General features: G+C 45.9%; 1 protein-coding gene across 7 annotated transcripts in view; it reads right to left on the bottom strand.

Moving 5' to 3' along the window:
- dab2ipb (DAB2 interacting protein b) overlaps positions 1–26,573 on the bottom strand; it is a 165,329-nt gene that overhangs the window by 46,321 nt on the left and 92,435 nt on the right. For 5 of the 7 annotated variants that reach the window (XM_031578064.2, XM_031578066.2, XM_031578063.2 and 2 more), the window contains 2 exons: positions 2,958–3,111; positions 2,538–2,636 (listed from right to left, as the gene is read on the bottom strand). In XM_031578064.2, coding sequence (XP_031433924.1) covers positions 2,538–2,636; positions 2,958–3,111 — 253 coding nt within the window. Of the gene's footprint in view, positions 1–2,537; positions 2,637–2,957; positions 3,112–17,349; positions 17,907–26,573 lie in introns of those variants that run through there. The other 2 variants (XM_031578065.2, XM_031578068.2) reach the window with 2 other exon arrangements.

The following is a 26,573-nucleotide window of genomic DNA, read 5'->3' as shown; positions in this document are numbered from 1 at the left end:
TTTACTGTACCATGTTCTGATTCTAAACTGTTATTAGCTGCCTATGCTGATGATGTGGTCGTTATTGTGAAAAGTCAAAAAGATATTGAACATCTTATTAAGACTGTTTCAGATTTTGGAAAGATTTCCTCTGCAAAAGTGAATTGGAACAAGAGTGAAGCCCTGTTAATAGGCAAATGGGATAAAGGGGAAATATTAACCTTCCCTCAAGGGTTGAGTGTGGTTAAAGAAGGTTTCAAATATCTTGGGGTATTCCTCGGAGATAAACAAGTTCAAATGAAAAACTGGGATGGTGTTTTGGAAAAAGTTAAAGGGCGTCTTGGTAGGTGGTCTTGGTTACTACCAAAAATGTCCTATAGGGGGCGAATACTGATATGTAACAATTTGGTGGCATCATCTTTATGGCATCGTCTGATGTGCATTGACCCTCCTCCAGGTTTGATTTCAAGCATCCAGTCATTAATTGTGGACTTCTTCTGGGATAAATTACACTGGATACCCCAAAGTGTTTTGTTCTTGCCAAAAGAGGAAGGTGGGCAAGGTTTAGTCCATCTGGCAAGCAGAGTTGCTGCTTTCCGCCTCCAGTTTTTACAAAGACTACTCTATGGACCAAATTACTTAGTGTGGAGGCCTCTTGCATGTACTCTATTGAAGAGTCTAGGAGGTTTGGACATGGATCGTTCTCTTTTCTTAATGGACCCAAGGACATTATCTACCCAGAGACTACCTTGTTTTTATTGTGGAGCTTTTAAAGTGCTTTCTTTGTTTAAAATACAAAGGGAAGCCTCTTCCTCTCTTTGCTGGCTTTTGCAAGAGCCTTTAATTAGAGGGGCACGTTTGGATGTTTCAGCAGGAATGATGCCATCTTTGGATAACATCCTAAGCAATAAGGGTGTCAAAACGTTAAGAGACCTTGTGACTGTGGCTGGGCCAACCTTAAATAATGCAGAAAATCTATCATCAATTTTAGGAATAAGGTCTTTGCGAATTGTCACACAATTTTTAAACAAGGTCAAGGATACTTTAACGGAAAGAGAAAAGGTTATATTACAGTCTTTTAATAATGATGCAGTGTTTTCTGATGATGAAGATTTTTTTCCATTGTTGAATATTACACCTGACTATGCCGACTGTGTGGGTACTTACCTAGAGGCAATTGGCTTTAACCTAGAACTTACAGATGGGAAGGTTTTTTATAAAGCCTGTGTTAAGGTTTTAAACAAGCAAAAATTAAATTCAAGAGTTGACACACCATGGCGAAGGAAACTTAATCTCGATGATAATGTAAAACCTGCATGGAGAGCTTTATATAAACCACCATTAACGAAAACATTTGCTGATTTGCAGTGGAAAATCTTACATGGTATAGTAGCTGTCAATTCTTTTGTTTCTGTCATAAACCCAGCTGTTGATGATAAGTGTCCTTTTTGTGTAGAAAGAGAAACTGTTTTTCATTGTTTTATGGAATGTGAAAGACTTGGATCTTTGCTTTGTCGTCTACAGTTAATATTTAGAGCTTTTGAGGTTGTATTTACCAAAAATTGTTTTATTTTGGGTGTTATGTACATGCAGAAGAAAAAGTCTCAGTGTCAATTATTACATTTTATAACTGGACAAGCAAAGATGGCAATATGGATCAGTCGCAGGAATGCTCTAGAGGGTGTATCTGGTCAGGATTGTCTTCATGTTTTTTTAAGATTGGTCAAGTCCAGAATGATGATCGATTTTAAATTTTATTCTGCAATGAAAGATATTGATGGATTTGTGAGTGTATGGGGATACAAAGAGGTACTATGCTCTGTCAGTATTTATGAATTGATATATGGATATGTGTTGAGATAAAGTGCTTGCACATTGCCCTGTTTTTGAATTTTCTTTTCTTTTCTTTTTTCCCCTTATTTCACATTTATATCTGAAAGATAATGGAAAATGGATGATGTAAATAAAGTTTTTTACTAAAATTCAAAAAATGCTCTCTCTCTCTCTCTCTCTCTCTCTCTCTCATCAATCTCTCCTGACCTTTCCCCAAACATCTTTCTCTCCTCCCTTATTTTCCTCTTCTCTCCGAGCGTCATGGCTGTTTTATTGGTAGCTCATTAACGGAATAGCCCTGGAGTGGAGGTGGTCAGAGGCTGAGTCAGTAGTATTTCAGGCGGTGTCAGTGGGGGGGCTGGTGTCTGTAGTAGTTCAGGCGGTGTCAGTGGGGGGGCTGGTGTCTGTAGTAGTTCAGACAGTGTCAGTGGGGGGGCTGGTGTCTGTAGTAGTTCAGACGGTGTCAGTGGGGGGGGGGGGGGGGGGGCTGGTGTCTGTAGTATTCCAGGCGGTGCTGGTCAGTGGGGGGGGGGGGGGGGGGGGGGCTGGTGTCTGTAGTATTCCAGGCGGTGTCAGTCAGTGGGGGGGCTGGTGTCTGTAGTATTTCAGGCGGTGTCAGTCAGTGGGGGGGCTGGTGTCTGTAGTATTTCAGGCGGTGCTGGTCAGTGGGGGGGCTGGTGTCTGTAGTATTCCAGGCGGTGCTGGTCAGTGTCTGTATACCCTACCTTGTTTGGGTGGACGGCTCGTCTCAGGTTCTCCATCCACTTGTCCCTCTCAGCAGCCGAGCGACACGAGAAACACTTACTGCCTGTAGACGTGGTCACCTGGGGAGGACATGACACATTACACACAGGGAGAGACTGGTGTGTGTGTGTGTGTGCGTGCGTGTGTGTGTGTGCACACATGTGCATATGCTTGTGTTTGAGTGTGTGCTTGTGTACCTCAAAGCAGTAGTCCTGTCAGAGGATGCTGACTGGTTTGATGAGCAATCCCTCCATGGTGTGTGTGTGTGTGTGTGTGGGTGTGTGTGTGTGTGTGTGTGTGCATGCGTACCTCGAAGCAGTAGTCCTGTCAGAGGATGCTGACTGGTTTGATGAGCAATCCCTCCATGGTGTGTGTGTGTGTGTGTGTGTGTGTGTTCGTACCTCGAAGCAGTAGTCCTGTCCGAGGATGCTGCTGTGCACTGGTTTGATGAGCACCTCGTCCTCCATGCTGAGGTCCAGAGCTTCCACTGCACTACTGGGGCTGAGCAACGACTCGTGGGAGCGAGACTCCTTCAACCTCGGCATCAGATGGGATCTACACACACACACAAACAGAGGAAGAGAGAATGAGTGAGACTCCTTCAACCTCGGCATCAGATGGGATCTACACACACACACAAGCAGAGGAAGAGAGAATGAATGAGTGAGACTCCTTCAACCTCGGCATCAGATGGGATCTACACACACACACACACACACACACACACACACACACACACACACACACACACACACACACACACACACACACAGAGTGAGGACATCAGGTGGGATACACACACACACACCAGAGGGGATGTACAGAAAAACTCCATTACCCTTTTCATCATATGGGATGACACACACACACACACACACACACACACACACACACACACACACACACACACCCACACACACGAGCATGTGGAGGAAGAGGAAGCACAAATGACTGAGGGGACAAGTCATCAGATGGGATCTACACACACACAAAAAAACAGCGAGACACACACACACACACACACACACACACACACACACACACACAGACATCAAATAGAATGTAATATATATATATATATGTAAGTCAAATAAGCCAGTCAAAGCACAGAAGAGCAGTGTGAATTAGAGAGGGAGAGAAACTGTTTGTGTATAAGGAAGAAAGAAACAAAAAAAGAAGAAAACACTGAAGTGGGAGGTGGAGGAGACGAGAGAAAGCCTCTTCCAACCTCTGCATCATGTGACTGGAACAAACAGAGCAGGGGAGAGGAGATGGGAGAGAGAGGGAGAAGAGAAAGAGAGGAGGAAGGGAGGAGGACGGAGGAAGGATACCAAGCTCATATGAAGTCATCTGTGTTAGGAGTTGCAAAGATGGGGGGGGGGGGGGGGGGGGGGGGGCACACACACATGTGTAAACAATGAAGGAAGGAAGTGAACAAGACAAAAACCTGAGTCATGGAATGGATTCACACACACACACACACACACACACACACACACACACACACAGAGAGTCACAGTCACTGACTCAGGCACGTGTAATAGAAAAACATGCTTATATGCCAGGACACACTTCAAACAGTCTAACAAGAGCAAACACACATGCCCACACGCCCCCACAGGCAAACACATTCAGAGGAAGACTTACAGACTTTCAAATGCCACATTGATAAACAAAATGTAAATATAAGGAAATACATACAAAATCATGCTGACCTTTAACACCCACACACACGTTGTATGTTCACATGCATTACTCTTTTCTTTGTGGCTTTACATCCAGTCCCAGCGTTTTACAGAAAGTCAATGTGCTTCAAATCCCCAACAAGCCAATTAGCACCCTCTCCATAACGAACCAATTAGCACCCCCTCCATAACGAACCAACTGCCTCCTAATTATGTGCATGGGTGTTCACAAATTACAGAGCCAAGACTATTATGCATATCTCATTTTACAGGTAGGCACACACAGACACACGTGCACATTCACTCACTCACACGCACACGCACACGCGCACACACACACACACACACACACACACACACACACACACACACACACACGGTTTCACAGAGAGATAGACATTCCATTATCATTAACCTTGCTCGAGGCACTCAGTCATCAGATAGTGAGAGGAACATGAGTGTGCACACATGCACACGCACACACTGCTACTGCATTGTTAACAACCCTAGTCCCACCCCTGTGACAGCAACACCAGGTCTATAACTACAGCTAATGAGGTGTAATATTCTTTTAGTGCAGTGCACTGTGGGAGTTCACGTACACACACACACACACACACACACACACACACACACACACACACACACACACACACACACAGTAATGACCTGTAGGGATAAACAATCCTGGCACAGACTGCCCAGTTAGAGACATGGCAAGACATGGACCACAGAGTCTATTGGCAAGAGCATCTCTCAGTCTAGCTCCCACACACACACATATACCCACACACTCATGCATGCAGGCTCACACCTTGCATGAGCAGATCTGAATTTAACACATCTAGTTTTTCAATGAGTCAATAATAACACACACACACACACACACATTCAAATGAGTCTATAATTACACACACACATCCAAAGAGTTGTCAGATCACTGCAAATGCAGACAGGGAAGAAATATCCCACCATACCATTAATTCTCTCTTTCTCTCTCTCTCCCTCCTTCTATCCCACTTTCCTCCTCTTCCACTTTCCTTCCCTTCCCTTCACCCCTCTCTCTCTCTCTCTCTCTCTCTCTCTCTCTTCCTCTCTCTTCCTCTCAATCTCTCTCTCAATCTCTCTCTCTCCCTGCTAGCCTAAAGCTCAGTCTGGGGAGGGAGCTGTCTTCTGCCCACTGGAGCTTTACAAAGCAAACTCAAAGTGTGAGTGTGTGTGTTTGTAGCTCTTTGTGCGTGGAGGGTGTGTGCGTGAGTCTGTGTGTGTGAGTGTGTGAGTCTATGTGTGTGTGTGTGTTTGCAACTCTTTGTGCGTGGAGGGTGTGTGTGTGTGTGTGAGTCTTTGTGTGTTTGTGTGTGTGAGTGTGTGAGTCTTTGTGTGTGTGCACATGTCAGTCTGTATCAATCATTGTGTGTTTGAGTGTGTTTCTGATTGGTCAGTGGGAATCCAGATGGAAGACTGACAGAGTGAGAAGGCAAGGGCTTCAGGAGGGGATATGAGGTTGGCTCTGCCTGCAATGCCTGCTGGGATTTGTAGTATCGACCCAGCCTGGACCAGAACACGAATGTTCCGATGCGGATAGCTGGCATCAATATTCCTGATCCTACCGAGCTGACAGGAGAACCGGAGGGAATGTCCGTCAAGACTGGTCCTAACGAGGAAACGATGGCATTGTCGATCACTTACACTCTCTCGACAGCAGGAAATGAAACACCACCACCACCATAACACACACACACACACACACACACACACACTCCTGCCCCCATCACTTGCCACACACAGAGACAGAAAAAGAAAAGAGTTTTACAAAGCTCATGTTGGAGAACTGGGAGTGTGTGTGTGTGTGTGTGTGTGTGTGTGTGTGTGTGTGTGTGAGTGTGTGTGTGTTTCGCCCTGAGCGGCTGTCTACCAGCATGACTGCCGGTTAAGAGTTTCAACGGCGCATCAATCACAGCGTGGAAAAACAATAAGGGTTTATTTAATATTGCTCTCCTCACCTACAAATCGAGCTCAGCTCAAATCTAATAACACAAGCAGACCTCCAGAGGCCAGCCCACCAGTGACCGAGAGAGAAGAGAGAGACGGACAGAGAGAGGGTGGGAGAGAGAGGGAGAGAGAGAGGAGAGTACAATATCTGAGAATGAACAACAGAGAGGGAACATGCATGGGATGGGATTATGATAGTAATAAATAAAGTAAGACTGTGTGTGTGTGTGTGTGTGTGTGTGTGTGTGTGTGTGTGTGTGTGAGAAAGAGAATAAGAAGAAAGAGGGAAGGTCTGCACAGTGCCAGATAAGAAGAGAGAGACAGAGAAAGAATAAAGGAGTACATGAGAGAAGCATTATGACAGCAGTGTGTGTGTGTGTGTGTGTGTGTACACATTTGAGACAAAGAGAAACAGAGAGTGCGAGTACACATCAAGAGAAACATAGTGAGCAGCTGTGTGGTGATGAACAATCTTTTGAATGAGTGTTCTGTCCCTTGCTTTTCTTTCAGGAAAACACACACACACACACACACACACACACACACACACACACACACACACACACACACACACACACACACACACACACACACACACACACACACACACACACAAAGATCAAGCAGAGGATGAAATTAAGTAAAAGATTACTAGCACTAGAAAAAGCTACAAAGAACAAGAAAGAATTAAGAGGGAGACCTGAATGAGAGTCAAGATCTCTACTCTGAGAGTCAAAGATCATTGCATGGCTGATGAGGTCATTTCCTTTCCAACCAGTCATATGTCACTTCCTGAGATGTGGTTTGCGGTACCCAAACTCAAGCCTGGGAAAACTTCTGGTTTGGAGCGGTCAACATATCCCCTCAACCACAGGAGACCAATCACCTTCCAGAGGCCTCCTTTGTCTCCCACTAACAGCAAGCCCATTGGCCGGGACAAGAGAAGGACGGGAGCTCAGAATCAGAGATGATGTCATCTGGTTGGCTTTGGAGCAGATGTGCCCATGATGTCACTCCTGCTTGTGTTCCCTGGACAGCAACAGCTACTTTAGCAGCGACACTCACACAGACACACACACACACACACACACACACACACACACACACACACACACACACACACACACACACAGACACACAGACACACAGACACACACACACTCTGAGCCACCCACAATGAGAGCTGTGGAGGTTAGGCTGGATTAGGCTGAAACAGGATTAGTAGGGCAGAGTGGCATCTCTTCAGTGGGGCACAAGTGAGCTTGCATGGTATGTCTGCACCCTCACAAAAGGAGATGGAAGGCCAATCAAGCAATCACAGGTGGAGAAAGACAGGGGTGGGAGATCGTTCAGCCAATCAGAAGGTAGGGGATCAAGTGGTCCCTGAGGAGTTTGATGGAGGGCATGCCCGGGCAAAGTGTGTTTTTAAGTGTGGGTAGAGCAGGAGGAATGTGTTTGTGTGTGTGTGTGTGTGTGTGTGTGTGTGTGTGTGTGTGTGTTTTCAATCTACTCCACTCCCTTTCATGGAACTTACAAGTTGTACAAGAGTATGTTTGCCCTCGGTATGTGGGCCGGGCCGGGCCGCCCCCCCCCCCCCCACACACACACACACACACACACACACACACACAACACACACACACACACACACACACACACGACACACACACACACACACAATCATACCTTTGATGACATCCCCTCTGTTTTCTATAGGTTTCTATAGGATACCCTCACACATTTCTAAAAAGGGTTTAGAATGTTAATGAGCCTCACTAAATGACTGTGTGTGTGTGTGTGTGTGTGTGTGTGTGTGTGTGTGTGTGTGTGTGTGTGTGGACCATCAGGATGCACAGCGGGTGCTTAGAGCAAGTGTGTTACAGCACATCAAAGGAGCAATTCAGGGTGTTCAATCATATGTGCTTTGCATGTCAAATGGTTAGTTTGCTAAACGTGTGTGTGTATACATCTGCATCTGTGTGTGAATATATTTGTGTGTATTTTAGTGTGTGTGTGTGTGTGTGTGTGTGTGTGTGTGTGTGTGTGTGTGTGTGTGTGCATTTCACCTTATCCTGTGGTGAGACAGTAAATGACAGCATGCAATTAGACATGTTTGCAAACACATCAGGGTGTGTCAGTGTTTGATGTGTGTGTGTGTGTGTGTGTGTGTGTGTGAGTGCTTTTCCCTATTACACACAGTCTGATGAGAATGGTTCAATTTCACCACCGGCCGCTCTGGGTGCAAACACTGCCAAACACACACAGACACACACACACACACACAACTGACTGTCAAGGACAAACACATCCTACTCCTTGTAGCTCTCTCTCTCTTTCCTTCCTCACTCACTCCTCCTCTCTCTCTCTACCCCCCCCCCCCCCCTTTGTTGATCATCCTCCACACACCATCTTTCTTTCATCCACTCCCCCCTCTCCTCTCTTTCCTCTTGCTCTCCCCCTCTCCCATCTCTCTTGTGTTAAAGCAAGTTGGCGTCTAGTGGTGATTCCGGGGTCCACTGTGTGCACCCTTGTCTCAACGGAAGGGCTAAGGCTGGTGGAAAGGCCCAGGGCTCTTTAAAACACACACACACACACACACACACACACACACACACACACACACACACACACGACTCTGCCTTCCATTTTTCTCTCTCCCTCTCTCCTACTCTGACCTGGAGATGGCTTGAGTCCTTTGGGCTCAATTCTACATCTCTAAATATTTCAGACGCTGGGCAAAAATAACACAGTCCCTCTTTCTTTTCGCTCCCTTTTGTTTCGGAAGATTGTTCATCACATTTCCAGAACCTTCCCCCACGGACTGAAACTTGTGGGGTCAAAAATAAACACAGAAGAAATAAAAATGAGTAAATAAATAAAAAAACCCAAAGTGTGTATGTGTGTGTGAATCTAAAACCCAAAGAGTAAAGTGTGTGCATGTGTATGTGTATGTGAATCCAAAACGCAAAGAGTAACATGTGTGTGTGTGTGCATGTGTGTGTGAATCCAAAACAGGCTGTGAGAATGATTATGACATTTGCATGTGAATTTATATAATTTATATGAGAATGTGTGTGTGTGTGTGTGTATGTGTGTGTGTGTGTGTGTGTGTGTGTTCTGCATACTTGAGTAGTGACCCATTCCATAGTTTAATATCAAGTCAGGGCGTCAAGAGAGGCACAGCTGCTCTAAGGTGGTAGGAGGATATGGACTGAGGCCGTGACTATGGTATGAGCTCATGCCTCATTTAAACTGATCTCTCTCTCACACTCACACACACACACACACACACACACACACACACACACACACACTCTCAGTATATGTTCACAGCATATTGTTTGTAACAGCCCTTCCTTCTTCAGGCACTGCCTGCTCCACCATACAATGTGCCAAGCTGCTGTTCTACAACTTAAAACACACACACACACACACACCAGATATGGAGTTGTAGATCAATTCATCCTGAAGAAGCGTCCAGTGAAGACGAACACACACAGACACACACACACACACACACACACACACACAGACACGGGGAGCCGAGTAGCTCAGCCTAATGAAGTTATCTGTCTGCAGCAGCCGCGGATCGATGGCAAACTCTTTAGAGTGGCGCTCGCAGGAAGATGAACCAGTAATGAAGCACTCACAGAGCACAGCTTCCCCCCCACCATGCCCCACACACACGTGTCTCTCTGTGTGTGTGAGTGTTTGTGGTGTGTCTTCCATACTTTGATTCTGGACAGACGGTTGGCCATTAAGCCAGTAAAAGTATCACTCTGGCGTCAACTATCTTCACTAAGAGGTTCATAAAAGACTACACCGGCAAACAGACATGGACACACACACACACACACACACACATACAACCTGAGGCGTTAATTGAGCCACCAATGGGGCCAGCAGCAGTCTGGATGTTGAGAAGGCCGCCATTGGGTATCAGTACCAGCATGTGTGTGTGTGTGTGTGTATTTTGCATCGTCCTGCAGCCCCCTTTTCATGTGTGTATAACACACACACACATGTGTAATCTGTGTAATTGCTACTGACAGGGTCACTGTTAGTGTATGAGTGACACACTGTAATTGAGACTGACGGGCTTCCATCTCCCAGATGAACATGTATGACCGGCCTGAACTGTGTCTGAAGCCCCACAAGGTCTCAGTACAAGAGAAATGTCTTAATGCACTCAATCAGGCCGGGCCTAGATAGAATCAGCACTCTGATTAAAGGAGAGAATAGAGCAGGGATGGAGAGAGAGAGAGAGAGAGAGAGAGACAGAGAGAGAGGGACGGGCTGAATAAGCTCTTTTAGACCTGAACAGTTTGAGGTGGTGTGTCTGACAGGTAATTATCATTCTGACACCGTCTCCATCTCTCCTCTCACCTAACAGGTGGACATGTGCTGTGTGTGTGTGTGTGTGTGTGTGTAGGATAATGGCGACACAGAAACCAGTGCTGTACCATGTTTCCATCGATCAATATGTGTGTGTGCCATGACAACCCACCCCCCCCCCCCCCACCACACACACACACACACACACACTACATCGCCACGATGACCTTGACAGTGGATAAGGTTGATTACACAACAAAACCAAGCCGTCATGGGAGCCTTTGCACTGACATACACTCACATGTGTAAGTAAACACACACACGTGAACAAACACACACACACGTGTAAGCAAACACACATACACACACACCAACATAAGCACATACACATGCACACACACCTAAATCCCTCTCATGAACAGGCACAGAAACGCACAACACTGAAATATGTGCTTTCACACACACACACACACACACACACACACACAATAATTAGAACGCCAGTGATGAGTCCACCCATCCACCCACATTTCACCTTGGCAGACAAGACTGCACTGAACCTAACTGTCACTCTGTTTTAAAATACAAGCAGATGGTATCTGTTTGTGTGTGTGGGTGTGTGTATGCGGCTATTGGTATGTGTGTGTGTGAGACTTCAAACATACTAAACTCTGCTTCCATTTCAGCAATGCCACGTATTTTTGTGTGTGTGTGTGTGTGTGCATGCGTGCGTGTGTGTGTTTCTCTCCTCATATTTACTATGGTTAATGAGGCCCTTGGGATGGTTAAAACAACTGTCACGGCGTCCCAAACTGAGTGCTTATTTACTGCTGCCATGCTGTGATGCTGAGAAGCTCTTTCTGTGTCTGTGTGTGTGTGTGTGTGTGTGTCGGGCAGGTTCTTGTCAATTTCAACATTAGATTAGTTGTCCCACTGTCAGCAAGTGTGTGTGTGTGTGTGTGTGTGTGTGTGTGTGTGTGTGTGTGTGTGTGTGTGTGTGTGTGTGTGTGAGAGAGAGTGTGTGCCAGGAGTGTGTGCGTGTTCGAAAATGTGTTTTTTCAAAGGCTGCATGGGAGAGTTAAAGGAGGCATATGACAACGCCTGTTCACATGCTGAGCGATTTGGGCCATGTTGCAGTGTGTGTGTGTGTGTGTGTGTGTGTGTGTGTGTGTGTGTGTGAGAGAGAGAGAGACCATCAGGCAAAGAGAGAGAAAGAGCATTGTGCAAAACAATAATGTCATCCCAGAACAGAGCATGTATGCAAGCACTGACACAGACACACAGACGCACACACACACACACCTCAATACATATTCAGGCTTGCCTTTCACACACATTCTCTCTCTCACGCACACAGACACAGACACACTCACTCACATCCTTTCCGCTCAAACCATTTTGAAGAAAACACTGCACATGACAGAACAGGCCACAGACACTCCAATACTGCAGATGACCCCCCCCCCCCCCCCCCCCCATCAATCGCCCAAGGCTCCCTGCCTATCCCAGAATGCATCGCTGCTGATTGTATGATAATGACTAGCCGCTCTTTCTCCTGTCCGTGTCCAAGGTTCTGCCGAATTTAGCGGTTCACTTAACGTGTCCCAATTACAGACCAGGTCTTAAAAGAAGTGGCCTGCAGGGGGGACCCCTGAAAACCTGAATCCATTAGTGTCCCTTCAGGACCAGGACTGGTTCCATTAGTGCCCTCCAGGACCAGGACTGGGTCGAAGGATGAACAAAGAACAGATGAAAGGGTGTGAAGACGAAAAAACAAACATGCCCAGAGGTAGGGGTCGACCAATATGTGTTATATTATGTTTCAGGGCGATAGACAATGACTATCTCTGATGAAAAGAGGTTGATAACCGATATTTCAGGCTGATATTTGAATGCTTTTAACATGCCTTTTTTAGGTGTGAAAAGAAATTCAAATAATTATTTGAATGTACCACACCTGCTGAGCTCTTCTTTGAATCCATCTAAAGGCGGTTTCAAAACAAAGGCAGGAAGATGAGGTAATGATTTTGAGTGTTAGCGTTAGCGTTAGCATGTGACATTTACAATTACAGAACTATCCACATTTGACGGTACAGATTATCTGGGAGGGTCACACGTGAGCTCCAGCATGTGTGAAGGCAGGGGCCTACTGAAGGGGGGCTAATGTTGACGTTGTGGGTTAATCTTACTTCGGCTACGCAACTGATGTCTATCGCTATTTTAAAAGCATTCAATAATCGGACAAACTATGATATGAAATATCAAACCTTAAAACTAGCATGTGCGTCCACGCTTTTTCTGAAGTTGCAGTTAAATTCAAGGAGCCTATTAGCTTTTAAGTCATTTGAGCGCGAGAACACTCTAACACTGGCTATTTCTGCCCTTTACACACAAACAAACACTGAAAAGATAAACATCCTCTTCCTACTCCATTTTCAGCCGGGATTGTAGAAAGGCCACTGCCAACATACACAAATAGCAAAATATGTTAAGAGATCATTCCTGAATGTAGAATCTAGAAGCTTCTTCATTCCCTGGGTTCTTTGCACTGGTGGAAACAGGGATAAGGGGGAAACGAGGACTGCTGAGTGAGTGCTGGGAAATGTATGTACATTAATCGTGACCCTATTGCTGTTTAAACAGAGACAGACAGTAACCCTGTAAGCGCCTTTCAATGCTGGGAAATGTATGCAGGCTAAGAGAGGTTCTGCTGCTGCTTAAACAGAGGCGAGTAGCTTTGAAAGTGCCATGCATGCTGGGAAATGTGGGCAGGGCCTGCTGCCACTGCTGCCTGAGGGCACAACACATACAGCTGTTCAGTGCCAGGTCATCATTGCATCAGCTCTCAGTTTTACACACACACACACACACACACACACACACACACACACACACACACACACACACACACACACACACACACACACACACACACACACACACACACACACACACACACACACACACACACACACACACACACACACACAGCAAATGCAATCCCTCCACTCCAAAGCTCCATCCCCAAATAGACCACCATAGACAACAAAGGTGTGTGTATGTGTGTGGGTGTTTCCATGGTAACAGAGTTGACTGCCCATGCCACTGGCTGTGTCCCACTGGCACACCTGACGGCACGGACAAATCTCCACCTTGCCCAATCACAGACCAGAACCACAGCCACTGCCAGCCAATCAGAAGCCAGTCTCTCTCAGCTGCTTTCAGGCAGCTCTTCTAGGATTGGAGAGCCATAAAGAGCATTTGCCATTCTCACAATATTATGACCTCCACAGAGAACCACACTTAGACATAGTGACACATCCATAGCACCGCAACAAGCAAGACAAGGTCCCAGCAGGGAATAACATACTGTAAACAGTAATTCTACTCACACACACACACGAACACACACACACTTCATGTTATATTAAACCATTTTGTCTGAGTATAAGCATACACCACTGGCATTAAATGTTATGTCTGACCCAGCTGCAGGGAGATGGAGGGGGAGAGTTACAGGAGGGTGGGACGGGGAGCGCCCCAGTCATAGAGCACTCTGCTGGGCATGGAAGTCAAGGACTGTCCCTATGGCCAGATGAGCACAGCGGGAGGCTGAGTTTATAAAGAGACACTCAGACACACACACACACGCACACACACACACACACACTCGCACAGCAGGACACTGGAACTTTCCCAGCAGCAGAGGTTTGACCTTGAACTGGCCAGGTCGAACTAACAGATGCGCTAATGAGTACAACTGTACTAATACACATACACACAGAGAAATCAATATTAATCAAACACACATATACATATCACATCATCATCATCATCATCATCATCAAATACAGCTACCAAAATATAATCAAATACACCAACAGATAAAACACCACATTTAACCACACAGGCATTACCTCATAGTCACACACACACACACACACACACACACACACACACACACACACACACACACACACACACACACACACACAAACACACACACACACACAGAGGGACAGAGAGAAGGGACACACAGCAGGGAGAAAGGAGAATCATTAATGATGTCAGTATGGGGGGGTCACATTGGGGCTGAAGGTCATTAGGTCAGACATGAACAGAGGGCAAAGGGGAAGAGAGAGTAGGAGGAAGAGGGATGAAGAAAAAATGAATAGAAAAAGAGATGGGGAAAGGTGGCGGAGAGAGAGAGAGGTTGGAAACCAAAGGATCACATCTATGAGGCAGAGACACAAAAGAAGGGAGACAGGAGAAGAGACAGGAAGTCAAGAGGAAGAAAGTGAAACAGATAAAGACATAGATAAAGATATAGATGAAGATATAAATCAACGTATAGATAAAGCTATAGATATAGAGTGCTATGGACTGAAGAGAGCAGGAGGGGATTAGGAGAGAGCTCTCTCTGTTTCTTTCACACACACACATACACACACACACACTCATAAACATGCATTCGCACTCACTCATACACTCTCACAAACACACACGCACACGTTAACACTCAGCCACTCAGACAAACACACAAGCGCACACACACACACACACACACACAAGCGTGCACACATTCAAACACATAAGCACACAAGCGTGCACACATTCACACACACACACACACACAAGCACACACACACACGTGGGAGAGGAAGTGACACACACCTCTTCTTGCTGTGAGGCCACATCTCACAGGCATCTCTTTCTCATACACTCACATATCAGCCACGACAGCTACCCATCCTGCAGGGTGAACCTCTCACCACACACACACACACACACACACACAAACACACGTCACACACAATAGCTACTGATCCTGCAGGGGTGAACCTCTATCTTCACCACCCTCTCTTTCCCTTCTTTCTTTCTCCTTCTGTCAAGTGTGTGTATGTGTGTGTATGTGTGTGTGTATGTGTATTAAGTGTGTGTGTGTGTGTGTGTGTGTGTGTGTGCATGTATATGTGTGTGCGTATGTGTGTGTGCGTGTGTGTGTGCGTGCGTGTATGTGTGTGTGTGTATGTGTGTGTGTGTGTGTGCGTGGTGAGAGGTTCAGCCCTGCGGGATGGGTAGCTCCCTCCCTCCTCAGGAACATAATCCCGATACTGCATCTATGCCATTTGACTCAGTCACTGATCAGACCAGGGCATCAGTGGATCAATAATCTGTCAACTACTCAGGTCACCATGCTGCACCAGTGTGGAAAGATGAAAGCCTTCACAATGATTTAAATATTGACATCATTGTAATTCACACAGAGCTTTGAATATGTGTGTGGTGTGTGTGTGTGTGTGTGTGTGTGTGTGTGTGTGTGTGTGCTGTTACAGAGATAGAGGGTTAAAGCAAGGCAGACACATTACATAATTTTAGTTCTTCACAATGAACCATTCCCTTTACACTGTGCTGAGGCCAATATAAATTAATTAGGAGGAAGGGATGTCTTTTTCTACAGGCTGCCGTTACATAAAGAGCCCCCTCGGATAGGTTGTGGTCCACAAGTGCGGCTTCTCCGATTGACAGAGAAATCAAGGGAGGACCTGTCAAGCTTTCTATTACAATAATATAGAAATCACATTCAGAGAACTCCTGGATGAACAATCCCTTTGGGATACTTATGTCGTTTCAAAAATGTTGAATGGAGTTCGAAGAAGGATTCTACTACTTTTCCGCATATCATTTTTAGCAATGACTAAGGTGCATTAGTGCGGAGCCCAGCGTGTTTCAGTTAGTAGAAACAACGTTCAGCCTGTCTTTCAAAAACACAACGACGCCACCTAAATTACACTCCGTGTCCGCATCAAGTGAAACATGTTGGCAATCCTCTAAAGGGGGACATTGACATATTGGCCACTCTAGAAAACGCTTATAGCCTATTGCTTTTTTGAAGACAACGTGTGGCTATCCAAAGCACTTGGCAAACACAAGTGTGTCCATTGAGACACACAAATGGACAAAGTCCTTTACAACCTTAACAGCAAGTCCCATAGACACTGCCAGAACTTCAGTCGGGATATAGGAAGTCGGGAGAGTCCACGCGGTGAACACGGGAAACAGTGGCATATTTATCCCGCTGCAGTACCACATTAGATCAGGAGGAATTCCGGCCAAATGAAGTATGGCTGGCTGGACTGGGTTAAGGTCCAAGTCATAAACACAGTCTGACAGTCAACGGCAGAACTGACAGAACGGGCTGAAAAATAGAAAGTAGGACACTGCACGGGTGCCAGTAAAGCGAGCAACGCAGTGCGAAATCGGGACCCTGTCCATCCTTGTTCGACCAAAGACTAGACATAGGCTAAGCATCTCAGGGCGCCCCACATGCGTGGATGATCCAGACAGTTCATTGCGCTGAAACGTATTTCTACCCTTCTTCCTCTCCGTCTCTCTCCTCTTGAGAGCTGCCTGCGTGTTAAAACACGTCCAGTCCTCTCAGCAGCCAACTTCCAAAGCTTGCTGCCTAAAACGAGACAGCTGTCTAAAATAGTTTCGGTCGTGTGTAAACCCATGTACCCGCTTAGCAATCATCGGTGGCTTTTTTTGGCCAGTACTAAAATCCTGGGCTACAGAGTTTTCAGAGATTTATTGCAAAAGCGTTTCGGCCAACAGGAAAAACATAACATTTCCGAATCCTACAATTGCTAGTGTAAAGTAGCCTAACCGATACCACTGAGGCGGAAAAGCCAAAGATGACGTGCTCCCCTCCTGGACAAATACATTCAAACGGGTCAGCTAACATACAACGCGGGAAAGAGATGGTAAAATAATAACTTACGCTTTACCAAAGCGGTGAAACATCGCGCCATCGAGCCAAACGCGGCGTCCTGAAGACAGACGACTCAAATGTGAGGGGCATTCCTTCGCTTTTTCACCCAAATCCAGTGGCTGTTTTCCGTCTATTTTTGAGACTCTGGGAATTGGTGTCCGCAGCCTGCCCCTATGCTCTCTGCACCGACGGAAGCGTTCGGTCCCCCGGGACATCTGCCGCTCGCTGAACACACCCCTCCGCTCTCCTCATTTAAAAAGATAGCGCTCCTAATCTAACCAAGCAGTTCACGGCAGGACTCTGGCCATTATAGTCTACGCACCGAGGAAATACGGCTGTATCATTTCACCTCAGTAATAAATAGGCTATTAGGCTATTTATTATAGTGTCGCCTCGCATTCGCTGATAAAATCCGTTGCCAGTGACTTCAATACCCAATACATAATGAGACGTTTCAACATAATACTTCAGTTTTATGTTTTGGGCCTATGCATAAATGACATCACTTCATTACACGTCATATCAAAATCCTCCTAAGCCACGCCGTTGTCCACTGAGTAAACGGGACTAATGTCTCTTCGGAAGAGTTCGCCCAAAGACAGCTGACATCAGCGCGACAAGAACAAAAGCAGTCACTGATGCACTTGCATGATGTGCATTATTATTATCATTATTACGTAAAAACTATATAGTCGAGTCTATGAGAGCATTTTCTTCATAAATATCATGAATCTCGATAGACGTGAATATTTGTGAATTAATAGAGAATGCTAGGATGTTTTGCTCTCTGCACAGTGCAACAGTCCAGTCTGTGGCCAAGCACACACACTGATGGCTGGACTGCTCTCCTGAATAGAAGTGCTTTGATTGTTACTCCCATGAGTTTGGGGATATCAGTAACAAATGCATGTATATGTGTGTGAGACTGCGCTTGTCTGTGTGTGTATCTGTTTGTGTGTGTGTGCTATGTCTGCATTTCTCTCTTGGGTGGTTCACTTCCCCTTTCACATCTGAAACAGTAATGCACGCCCCTATCCCAAGTACTCCCTCTCAATTTCACCTGCAATGGGTGTGCATGTGTCCACATAGTGTGTTGCATGGTTGTGTGTGTGTGTGTGTGTACACATCAGCATGGCTGAGAGGGCATGGACCTGAAGTAATGCCAGATGTAGCCCTGCCTTGTTTTCACAGACCAGCCGAAGACTCTTACATCACTCCCCAGACATGCGCACACACACACACACACACAGGACACACACATATACAAATTTGCTAAATAAAAAAACACACAGATAAAAAAAAGGTAGGGCACCAGACCACTCATACACCCACTTATGACCCTCATCTATCGATACCAGCACTTTCCCTGCAACTGGGAGCCAATCTACACGCACACACACACACACACACACACACACACACACACACACACACACACACACACACACACACACACACACACACACACACACACACACACACACACACACACACACACCCCTACACACACACACACACCTACACACACACACACACACACCTACACACACAAACACACACACACACACACAATTCCCTCTCCAGTGGGGTAATTGGGTGAAAATTGGTTCGGCACTTCAGATAAAAAGCTTTTATTCAGGATCTCCTTGTCTTGGCCTTCTGGCCGAGAGCTTCTGATGAGGCCTCTTAGGCCGTTTAGTCACTAACTGGATGGAAAAATATGTCTTCCTCTGCGTGGAGCACCACGGGCTACAGAGGTGGAATCAGAAAAAGAAAAGCAAGAAAAGATAGATATAAAATGATCCAGGAACAAATGAAAAGAGAAATAGTTGAAGGAAGAATGGCTGGGGGTGGAGATGCACCTGCTGGTAAATAAATGTGACAAAGGGAGGAGAGGAAGCAATTCTGGGTTTAATATGAGTCCACAGTGAGAAAGATCTGGCTTGGCCTAGTCTGTGTGTGTGTGTGTGTGTGTGTGTGTATGAGTGCGCTGCTATTCATTTGCAAGCAAAAGATTATGTCGACAACACCCACAAGCAATGGAAAACTTTTCAACGATAAATGACTTGCCTATATCTGTGTGTGTGTGTATGTGCATGCATGTGTGCAGTTCCATATCTCTAGCTGGGAGCTATGAAAGCGGTATTTACCGGTATTGTTTCCTCACGATGCCTTGAGCACACTGATGTTCCTTTGTACTGTGAAACACAAGTCTTCCTCTCCTTTTGCGCCCTGCCCCTTTTTCCTGTTCTGTGGTGACGTTCTCTGCCTTTCATCAGCACTCTCTCGCTCTCTCTCTCTGTCTTTCTCTCTCTCTTTTTATCATTGAAAGTAACAGCATACGGCTGCAGTATCATGTTCAGTACTTTAGGTTTGAGCTAAAGTCTCTCAAGTAAGGTGTATGTGTGTGTGTGTGTTTGTGTGTGGATGAGGACAGAGAGAATGTGCGTGATATGCCATGCCACGTGAATGAAAAAGATTGAAACACACACAACAACATGCACATGCACATACTATATCAGACGTGACAGTCAGAATGCTATCAGAAAAGCCAGAAATTACTACCTATCAGATATTGTGTCACAAAACCTCCATAGGCCGAGGGTACTGTTTAACACTGTTAATCATTTTCTTAACCCTTCTGCCAGTTGCACAACTTCTTCTTCACTCTCCATCAATGATTTTTTTTAAATTGTTTTGTAGCAAAAATGTACGGGATAAGATCAATAATATTAGTTTCAGCCACTGGTTGTCATAATATGTATTATCTCTTCCACTCAGGATCATTTTGATGTCACTATCCTGCTTCACATGAAACCCACAACATGCCCTACAGATTGTAACAAGAAGTGTTTCATGTTGTGGGTAAAAATGCCTTCAATGCCTTTGCAAAAAAAGGCCAACATGGATACTGATTCCCCCTCTAATTTTTGACTTATCTCTAAGTTTCCAATTTTACCAAAATGACTTGACTTACAAATGATCTGCTGCTCACTGCTAACTCAAAGGGCTGTCCTCTTAGATCTGACTGCTGCCTTTGCATCGCGAAAAGCACTTCAGTGGTTTGCCTCTCATTTATCTGATCTGACCTTTGTGGTAAATACCGAGGGTGTCCTCTCAAATGTTGCCCCCCTCTTGTGTGGAGTTCCACAGGGTTCTCTTTTTGGTCCCCTTCTGTTCTCACTGCATTTATCACCACTTGCACAGATATACATGAAGCCTTGGATTTCCGACCAATGCTATGCCAGTGATACCAAGACTAATTTCCCTTTTAAGTCTAGACTGAAACATACTTTTAGTTCAGTCTGAGGTTTTATGGTTCAGTCTATTCTTAATTTTAACTTGTTGGTCTTTTATGGTGTTTTTTTTGCAAAAGCCCCTTGAGACAATTTTTTTATTTTGGCGCTATATAAATAAAATGTTATTGCATTTAATTGAATTATTGTTTTTTTACTCCATTTCTTCATACATTACTTTTCATTTTGTTCTTCTGTTCCCTTTATTAGTTGCAGTTGTTAATTTTATTTCCTTTACTTCCTTTAATTCTTGTCTAAAAGCTCTCACACACACGCACCCCCCCCCCCCCCACACACACACACACACACACACACACACACACAGTCTTATCATGAGCAAACAGTGCAGGCTTGGTGTAGCCTGGTCTGGTTAAAGACAAACCACATTAGGGGTGTGAAAATTTGTACAGTGAGTTGCGTATACACGGAGCAGTCTGTGTGCGTGTGTGTGTGTGTGTGTGTGTGTGTGTGTTCGAATTTCCCTTTCTGTGGAGAAACTGTGTATTCGCGTGTTTGGTGTCCTAGTGCTATTTCTATGTTTTTGATATTCATGGGGAAGCAGACTCAATTGCCGCCTGCCAGAGTTAGATACATCACCCTGAGAGCTCAGGAGAGAATGGAATTTAAATATGCATGCATGCAGGCACTAACATGTGCAAGTACACACACACACACTTGCACACCCATACACACACTTGCACCCCCCCCCCCCCCCCCACTAAACCACACGCCGAAAGGGATTCTGTAGATTAGATGTGGACATGCATTTGTGTGTGTGTGTGTGTGTGTGTGTGTGTGTGTGTGTGTGTGTGCGCGTGTGTGCGCGTGTGTGTGCATGTGGGTGCATGCGCGTGTATGTCTTTGAAAGAGGGGTTCATGGCAAATGTTCAGTATGCATTGAATGCCACTACACAGATGAAAACAGCCGTATCAAAACATACAAGGAAGTTGATTCGATACCCTCTCTCTTTCTCTGTACCGTGCACTGATAGCCAATGTGAGGCAGAGAGAAGAGGGATGGAGGCAGGGGGGGGGGGGGTTGAGGTAGAGAGAAAACTAAAACAAAAGACAGAAAGAGTGACAGAGAGAGAGGGGAAGGGAGGGAGAGAGAGAGGGAGAAAAAGAGGGAGAGAGAGAGGGAGATAGGAGAAGAGCAGGAGTATGGCTGCGGACAACAGAGACATTCCTGACAAGTCCTCTCATGCCCCTGTAAAGACATGCTGGAGAGGAGAGGAGCCTGGAGAGAGGGAGAGAGAGGGAGAGAAGGAGGGAGGGAGAGAGAGGAGGAGGAGAGAGAGAGGGGGGGGGGAAACAGGGAGAGGGCGGGAGGGGGAGAGAGAGAGCAAAGGAGTGAGGGATAGAGAGGGAGGGAGGGAGAGAGCGAGAGCGGGAGAGAGGGTGAGGCAGAGGGAGAGAGTGTAAAGGAGCGAGGGACAGACAGAGAAATGGGGGAGGGAGAGAGAGAGAGAGAGAGGAGAGAGAGAGGGAGGGAGCGTGAGGGAGACAGGGAGACAGACCAGACAGACAAAGCAAAAAAGATGGGAAAAAAAACAGAGGAAGTGAGATGGGGAGAACCAAGGCATAATAATGAGCTCAAAGGTCACACAGTGAGGCGTGCAGTGACCTTCAAAAGCCCTTCCTTTAACCATGCCGTCCATTTCAAATGTAGCTATTTTACGTGTCCTTGTATATTTATAGTTGTATATTTTTTTTTATAAAGAGCTATGGCATTAAATAATATTCTCCTCCTCTCTTTCTCCTCCCCTCTCTCTCTCATCCCCTGTCTCTCTCCCCCAATCTCTCTCTCTCCTGCTTATCCTCCCTCTCTCGCCCCTTTTCTCTCTCCTCTCCTCTCCCCCCCCCCCTCTCTGGTGGGAATAGTTACATAACAGCTTAGTCCAGAAACTATGCCACCCATCCACCCATCCAACCATCCATCCATCCATCCATCATTCAGCCTTTCATCCCATCATCCCTCGATCGCTCAGCTCCGAAAAGCAGCTTACTGTGGTGAGACCCTAAGGGAGGATGGCACACACACAGACACACACACACACACAGACATACATGTAAACCTAGAAACAAGCATAAAGCACGCACAAGGCTTCATGCAGACCTCCAGAGAGATCCGCACACACACATCCCTACAGACCTGCACCCAGGCTACTGATGCACTATTTCCTGACTCTCACATTCATACCCAGGTCAATATCTCAGATATACTGAGAGAGATATACGCATCTATAGAAAAACATACAAGACCATATTTTATCCCCCATCAACACATTAGCTTCGGAGACACTTTCCTACACACACACACACACATACACTCACACTACCGTGACCTGATATGAACAGAAAAGCATCTCTGAGTCTCCTCCTTATCCTCTCATATCACTGAGGTAATCTGCCTGGTGTGTGAGGTTCTGCTTCTCTGGTGCTACCCCCCCCCCCCCCTCCAACACACACACACACACACACAGAGCTGAGTGGAGCTCTTCTAAGCTGGCTGGAGGTTTTTCAGGACTGCAGGGATGGGGATGACGCAGCTTTAATTATTCCTGCTGTCGTGGCATTCACTGATGGAGAGGACTGGAGGGAGGAGAGTAAACAGAAATAAAAGGGCTTCACACATACACACACACACATACACACACACATACACACACACAGACACACACACAGACACACACACAGACACACACACACACACACAGACACACACACAGACACACACTCATATATGTGCATATATGCACACATGTGAATTCTGGTTATGTTTAATGTGTTTAAGTAGCAGCTAAGTGATGGCTGCTGGAGCTGGAAGCATCAACTTCAGCAGCAGGAATCACTTTCTACCGGCCTAAAGGGACCCCATGCCCCGTCTCTGCGCAGCTTCACTCTGTTTCTAGCTGTCTTAATGGACCCCCATCTTCACTCTCTTTCTCTGGTGAAATTCTCAACCTTTTTTTGCCACCTTCACCCTCTTCCCTCTACTGTCTCTCTCTCTCTCCATCTTTACCTCTATTTCTCACTCCATTTCAATAGGCCTTTATTAGCATGACTGTAATATATTACAGTATCGCCAAAGCAGAAAAATAAGTTAATAACTATACAGCAATGAAAAGTGGTAGGCTCAGAAATTCAGTGTCACTTAAAGTCAGTGAGTAATACGTTGCTACGCAACACCTGCATATTTAAAGTTCTATTTGCATGAATAGAAGAAAAAAAAAATTCTCGGGCAACAAAATCACTTAAAAAGAGATATTTTGGAGGAATGTTTTTTTTTATTGTTTAGGCAAGCAGGGTCAGGGTTCTGGCCGTCCTTTCGGGATTTATATTTCTTTCCTGACCGGCGGACTACACATTATCCCTTACGTAGCCTATAATGAGGTTATGGAGACTGAATTAAACTCCCACAGGCCAGGCACTGAGCAGACGGGCACAGAGCTGAGTATGTACAATAGTGACCAGACACACTCTGCTCGGGGTTCTGAGGGAAGTGTGTGTGTGTGTGTGTGTGTGTGTGTGTGTGTGTGTGTGTGCGCATACAGGTAAATGTGTGTGTGCTGGTCGATGACCACGGCTTTCTGGAGCCTCCAAAAAGCTCCCTTTTATCTCTCTGCCAATCTGCCTATGCGAGTCTCTCTATCAGAATGCCAGACTCAGGGTCTCTGATCGTCTCTTTGTCTGAAACACTGCCATCCTGCCAGCTTGTTTGTCCCTTTGTTTCACAACCCCACTGTCACTCAATATGCCTGTCTGTCTGTCTGTCTGTCTGTCTGCCTAACGTACTGTCTCCTTGTCTGCATTTGTACATATGCTTATATGGATCTCTGTGTCTGTCTGCCTGTATGTTTGTCTCCCTGTCTTTCCGTCCCTCTATCTGCTGGCCAGGTTCATACTGGTTTTGTGTTTGCTTCAGAATCAGATGAGGCCCTGAGCCTAGAGCCCTGAGCTGTAAGCCCAGTCAGGGAGGGCCTGATGTGGGCAGCCAGGGCTCTGGGCTCCCCTCGAAAGAGCCCTGGAGCTCCAGGCTTCATTTCGCTTCATCAGCTCTCAGTAAATCAATGGACAAGAAAGAGATGAGGCATGACAGAACAATTACAGAGAGAGAGGGCGAGACAGGGGGGGGGGGTGATAGAGACGGGGGGTGAGAGAAAGAGAGAGAGAGGGGGAGAGAGGGAGGGTGGGTGAGAATAAGAGAGAGAGAGAGAAATAGAGAGAAAGAAAGAGAGAGGGTGAGAGAAAGAGGAATATGAGAAGATGTAAATGAGAGAAGATGCTATTTCTTGCATTGACACATTTCATAAGGGCCTAAATACACACACACAAACCCACACACACAAACAGATACATACACACACACACACACACACACACACAAACAGATACATACACACAGATACACAGTCATTTGTGAACCTCTCAGTGAAGACTGGTTGATGCCAGAGTGAACGTTTCACTGGCATAATGGCCAACTGTCCAGAATCAAAGTATGGAAGACAAAAACACACACAGTAGCAGGTATTCAAACACTACTTTTGCATACTCATGCTTTCTTTTTATTTCCTTTTTTATTTCTAAAACTCATGACTGACCTCTCACTCACTCACTCACACACACACACACACACACACACACACACACACACTCACTCACTCACTCACTCACTCACTCACTCACTCACTCACTCACTCACTCACTCACTCACTCACTCACTCACTCACTCACTCACTCTCATGCTCACAATCTCTAGGTGTCAGGGCGTGTGTAAATTACTCACAGTTCTTCTATTCTGTCTTCTCACCTAACAACACTTGAGCTGTGTCAGTTTGTGTGAACATGTTAGATTGTGTGTGTGTATGTGTGTGTGTGTGTGTGTGTGACTGGTCCGTGTGTGTGCATGCTAGCATGAGTGAGTAGCATATGCCATATATTGCGCAAGCACATGCACACACGCACACGCACACAAACACGCACACAAACACACATTTATACAACACTCTCTCTCATAGACACACTACAGCGTAAATATCTAGTTTGGCATAGTACAAAGCACAGTTGTGTGAATGAATTAGTGACCTTGATATCCATTAGCAGATTTCCTAGCTCTGCTCTAGGGTCATGTGACACACACACACAGCCCACTCATTTGCCCTCTTAGTCGTTCACTCAATCAGGCCTTCACTTCACCGCCCACAATCATCTCATCAATCTGTCCATTGATCTGTCCTAACATCACCTCTCCCATTAGACAGAGAGAGAGGGAGAGACAGAAAAAGGGAGACAGAGAGAGAAAGAGAGATACAGAGACAGAGAGAGAACTCTTCAACATGATTTTGGAGAGACTGAAAGAACAAATGATTTGATCTATGTGTATGTATACATTTCAATGTGTGTGTGTGTGTCTGTGTGTGTTTATGTTTGTAGTTTGTGTAGGTTCATTTGTGTATATTTTCCATGTGTGTGTGTGTGTAGGGCTTATGGGTATGGATATTTGTGCACTCATTACCACACTCCCTTCTGTGTGAGTACATGCCCACTTACACACACACACACGCACACACACACACACACTCACATACATGTGTAGCACAGTGAATGCGTGTAATGGTCTTGTGCTGTGAGTAAAGACATCTTGTGTTCACCGCCGAATTAGAGACAGTTTCTCGCCAAATCAAATTACACACACAATCACCGCGCTCCAGGGGCCAAGAAGGTTCAGGTCACAACATCTGACACAGCCTCCTGCTCACCAGTGGCCATGTGCCTCCACTCAACAGCCCACTGACACACATGTGAGGGCATCTAGGGACACACATGTGAAGGGCGTCCAGGGACACACATGTGAAGGCGTCCAGGGACACACATGTGAATGCATCTAGGGACACACATGTGAAGGGCGTCCAGGGACACACATGTGAAGGCGTCCAG

Source organism: Clupea harengus, chromosome 12 (genome assembly GCF_900700415.2).
Source record: "Clupea harengus chromosome 12, Ch_v2.0.2, whole genome shotgun sequence".
NCBI classification, from domain to species: Eukaryota; Metazoa; Chordata; class Actinopteri; order Clupeiformes; family Clupeidae; genus Clupea; species Clupea harengus.
The sequence above is the reverse complement of the archived record's forward strand: the minus strand, read 5'-3'. Positions and strand labels throughout refer to the sequence as shown.